We start from the raw sequence: 4,511 nt of genomic DNA, 5'->3' as shown, positions 1-4,511 counted from the left end.
GTCTTTATAATATACAGCACTAGACCCTGATATTGATGAGATCCAGCCCTCTGAAATGTCTTTATAATATACAGCGCTAGACCCTGATATTGATGAGATCCAGCCCTCTGAAATGTCTTTATAATATACAGCACTAGACCCTGATATTGATGAGATCCAGCCCTCTGAAATGTCTTTATAATATACAGCACTAGACCCTGATATTGATGAGATCCAGCCCTCTGAAATGTCTTTATAATATACAGCACTAGACCCTGATATTGATGAGATCCAGCCCTCTGAAATGTCTTTATAATATACAGCACTAGACCCTGATATTGATGAGATCCAGCCCTCTGAAATGTCTTTATAATATACAGCACTAGACCCTGATATTGATGAGACCCAGCCCTCTGAAATGTCTTTATAATATACAGCACTAGACCCTGATATTGATGAGATCCAGCCCTCTGAAATGTCTTTATAATATACAGCACTAGACCCTGATATTGATGAGATCCAGCCCTCTGAAATGTCTTTATAATATACAGCACTAGACCCTGATATTGATGAGATCCAGCCCTCTGAAATGTCTTTATAATATACAGCACTAGACCCTGATATTTATGAGATCCAGTCCAAAGCGCCCGGTACAGTATTCTTTATGTATAAATAAGCTTTGGTTTGTATTGTTACAGTTTATTTCGAAGGCAACACCCACAAAGTGTAATTGGCCACTGTTGTTTCATTGAGTTTTATTGACAGAGAAGTATTCAACACAAGTTTTCCAAACAATGAAATCTGCTTATCTGAAAGGGCATTGAGGGAAATAAACAATCTGTAAAATTATATATATATATATATATATATATATATATATATATATATATATATATATATATATATATATATATTAGACACATTATTCATGTAATGCACAAACAGGAGAGAAGCCACAAGTAACATCGACTGTTTCAATATTTTAAATCGTTTTTTTGGTTTCAACACCATGAACACAGAATAGAGCGAATGAAGAAATGAGAGAGAAATGAGAGAGAGGGAAGGAGGGAGAGGGGGAAGGGAAGGGAAGGGAAGGGGGGCGGTCATGTGCAAATACATTTAGCAAATTTTTTAAGAATTTTGAATTAGAATTTCTTAGTACCTACAGTACAGGTAAAAACCTGTGAGTCCGAAAGTCAGAAAGAATAGTTTTTCGAATTTTTTTTTTTAATGATTTCTCCACTTTTTAAACAGGGTTAACATGAATTTGGCTACAAATCAGAACGCTTTGTAAACGCGGAAAAACGAAACAAAAGCTTTTTTGTAAAATATATATTTTTTGACCTATAACTGCAGCGGTCGTGTGTCGAGACAGGTTTTTACCTATAAGTAAGTTATAATGCGAATTTAGTAATAATTGTTATTATTATTATTATTGTTATTATTATTATTTAATCTGGCAGGTATTTCAAGATCCTTTCCGCCAGCTCTTCTGGGTTGTATGCAGCGTAGTGCCGTTTCCTTACTTGCTGCACGTCGGTATCGACCCTCTTCATGCGCTGCAGCCCTTGAACCGCGTCCCGCAGCAGGTTCTCCTCGTCGGGGCTGATCGCTCCGTCGTCCAGGGACCGGCGGGAGCGTCTGGACCCTGATCGGCCCTCTGACTGCTGACCCCCCTCGCCACCCATACTGGACAGGATCCGTCCAACCAGGTACCTGAGGAGAGAACAGGACAGTTTAAGAGCAGCAGAAAGGGTGCTCCCTCTAGTCCAGGGCACGAGGCTCCGAGACTCAACTGCTCCCTCCCTCCCTCTCTTTATTATCGCTCTGTGTGTTAAAAGGTTGGAGGGTCCCTGATTTACTCTGAAACTCAGGCAGCTGCTTCTTCGCTTGCTCCACTCTGAATCACCCTCCCGTGATTGCCAGCCCCCGGTTTCTGCAGAGAGCTCCCTCTTGATCAGTCAGATAAGCGGTTGGCTTGCCTGCTCCCTTACCTCAAAACTTCTTCGTCCGCCTCCCCCTCTGCCTCCCCCTCTGCCTCGGCTGCTGCCTCTTGAAGCTGAAGTCTGGAGGCTGGCTGGGGGGAGAGCCCGGCCTCATAGAGCTTCTCCTGCCTGTATCGGTTCATCAGCGCCTGGACAAGCTCGGGCTCCATCAAGTTCTGGGCGTTCTGCCACCCTCTCGGGGGCTTCACCATGCTGGTGTCATCGTAATCGGGCGGGAAGGGGCCCTGGAAATCACCGTCCGGGGCCGAGACCGCCTCCCCGGCTTTGGGGGGCCTCTGCTGGGCTCCAGGGTAGACCTCAGGCCCCGCCTCGGCGGTCAGAAGCTGGAGCAAGCCGGCCAGATAGACAGCCTCCTGGTCTCTCCTTCGGCCGTCGTCCACCATCTGCTGCAGGGCCTGGCCCCGCCTCTGGTTGTCCTGCTGGCCTCGTCCTCTCCAGCCCCCCTCTCCTGGCTGGTAGTAGATCTCGTTGCGGAGCTGCTGCTGCTGGGGGTCTGACGAGGAGAGAGGGGGGTACGCCATCATCGCGGCCTCGTAGGGGAGGGGGGGCAGGGAGTGTCAAGGCGACAATTCAGGGACGCCTCCTTTGCCCAGGCCCTACATCATCTAGAGCACGACCGCCCACTGGCCTAGCAGACCACCGAGCTCTACCTCTGAGCAAACGACTGGCGTAACAAGTGCCGCCGGGACTCACTCCCTCAACCCCAAAAAAATAAGTCCCTGCGGAAACGGCGCGTGCCGGCCGGATCGTCGTGGCTCCGAGAGACTCGTTGCTGACCGCCATTGTTCAGCCTCGGCTGGGAGTGAGGGGTGGGGGGGGGGGCATCAATTATGGAGAGAGATGGTGTGTAGGGCAGGGAAAAAGAGAGAGGTGTGAAGCAGGTAGCAGGAGGGTAGGGGAGGGATCAATATCAGGGTCTAGTGCTGATATTATAAAGACATTTCAGAGGGCTGGATCTCATCAATATCAGGGTCTAGTGCTGTATATTATAAAGACATTTCAGAGGGCTGGATCTCATCAATATCAGGGTCTAGCGCTGTATATTATAAAGGCATTTCAGAGGGCTGGATCTCATCAATATCAGGGTCTAGCGCTGTATATTATAAAGACATTTCAGAGGGCTGGATCTCATCAATATCAGGGTCTAGTGCTGTATATTATAAAGACATTTCAGAGGGCTGGATCTCATCAATATCAGGGTCTAGTGCTGTATATTATAAAGACATTTCAGAGGGCTGGATCTCATCAATATCAGGGTCTAGTGCTGTATATTATAAAGACATTTCAGAGGGCTGGATCTCATCAATATCAGGGTCTAGTGCTGTATATTATAAAGACATTTCAGAGGGCTGGATCTCATCAATATCAGGGTCTAGTGCTGTATATTATAAAGACATTTCAGAGGGCTGTGTCTCATCAATATCAGGGTCTAGTGCTGTATATTATAAAGACATTTCAGAGGGCTGGATCTCATCAATATCAGGGTCTAGTGCTGTATATTATAAAGACATTTCAGAGGGCTGGATCTCATCAATATCAGGGTCTAGTGCTGTATATTATAAAGACATTTCAGAGGGCTGTGTCTCATCAATATCAGGGTCTAGTGCTGTGTATTATAAAGACATTTCAGAGGGCTGGATCTCATCAATATCAGGGTCTAGTGCTGTATATTATAAAGACATTTCAGAGGGCTGGATCTCATCAATATCAGGGTCTAGTGCTGTATATTATAAAGACATTTCAGAGGGCTGGATCTCATCAATATCAAGGTCTAGTGCTGTATATTATAAAGACATTTCAGAGGGCTGGATCTCATCAATATCAGGGTCTAGCGCTGTATATTATAAAGACATTTCAGAGGGCTGGATCTCATCAATATCAGGGTCTAGCGCTGTATATTATAAAGACATTTCAGAGGGCTGGATCTCATCAATATCAGGGTCTAGTGCTGTATATTATAAAGACATTTCAGAGGGCTGTGTCTCATCAATATCAGGGTCTAGTGCTGTATATTATAAAGACATTTCAGAGGGCTGGATCTCATCAATATCAGGGTCTAGTGCTGTATATTATAAAGACATTTCAGAGGGCTGTATCTCATCAATATCAGGGTCTAGTGCTGTATATTATAAAGACATTTCAGAGGGCTGTGTCTAATCTCATCAATATCAGGGTCTAGTGCTGTATATTATAAAGACATTTCAGAGGGCTGGATCTCATCAATATCAGGGTCTAGTGCTGTATATTATAAAGACATTTCAGAGGGCTGGATCTCATCAATATCAGGGTCTAGTGCTGTATATTATAAAGACATTTCAGAGGGCTGGATCACATCAATATCAGGGTCTAGTGCTGTATATTATAAAGACATTTCAGAGGGCTGTATCTCATCAATATCAGGGTCTAGTGCTGTATATTATAACAGACATTTCAGAGGGCTGGATCTCATCTGTGTAATAAAGATCAGGGTCTAGTTATCATGCTGTATATTATAAAGACATTTCAGAGGGCTGTATCTCATCAATA

General features: G+C 44.6%; 1 protein-coding gene across 1 annotated transcript; it reads right to left on the bottom strand.

Annotated features, from left to right (window-relative positions):
* Positions 1 to 717: 717 nt before the first annotated feature.
* LOC121305463 lies at positions 718 to 2,544 on the bottom strand. The gene is made up of 2 exons (XM_041237103.1): positions 1,974 to 2,544; positions 718 to 1,695 (listed from the first exon to the last, which is right to left on the bottom strand). Exons 1-2 carry the CDS (start codon positions 2,507 to 2,509, stop codon positions 1,431 to 1,433), a joined length of 801 nt encoding a protein of 266 aa, XP_041093037.1. The 5' UTR covers positions 2,510 to 2,544; the 3' UTR covers positions 718 to 1,430.
* Between the last annotated feature and the right edge of the window lie 1,967 nt (positions 2,545 to 4,511).

This window comes from Polyodon spathula, chromosome 43, assembly GCF_017654505.1.
Source record: "Polyodon spathula isolate WHYD16114869_AA chromosome 43, ASM1765450v1, whole genome shotgun sequence".
Lineage (NCBI taxonomy): Eukaryota > Metazoa > Chordata > Actinopteri > Acipenseriformes > Polyodontidae > Polyodon > Polyodon spathula.
The sequence above is the reverse complement of the archived record's forward strand: the minus strand, read 5'-3'. Positions and strand labels throughout refer to the sequence as shown.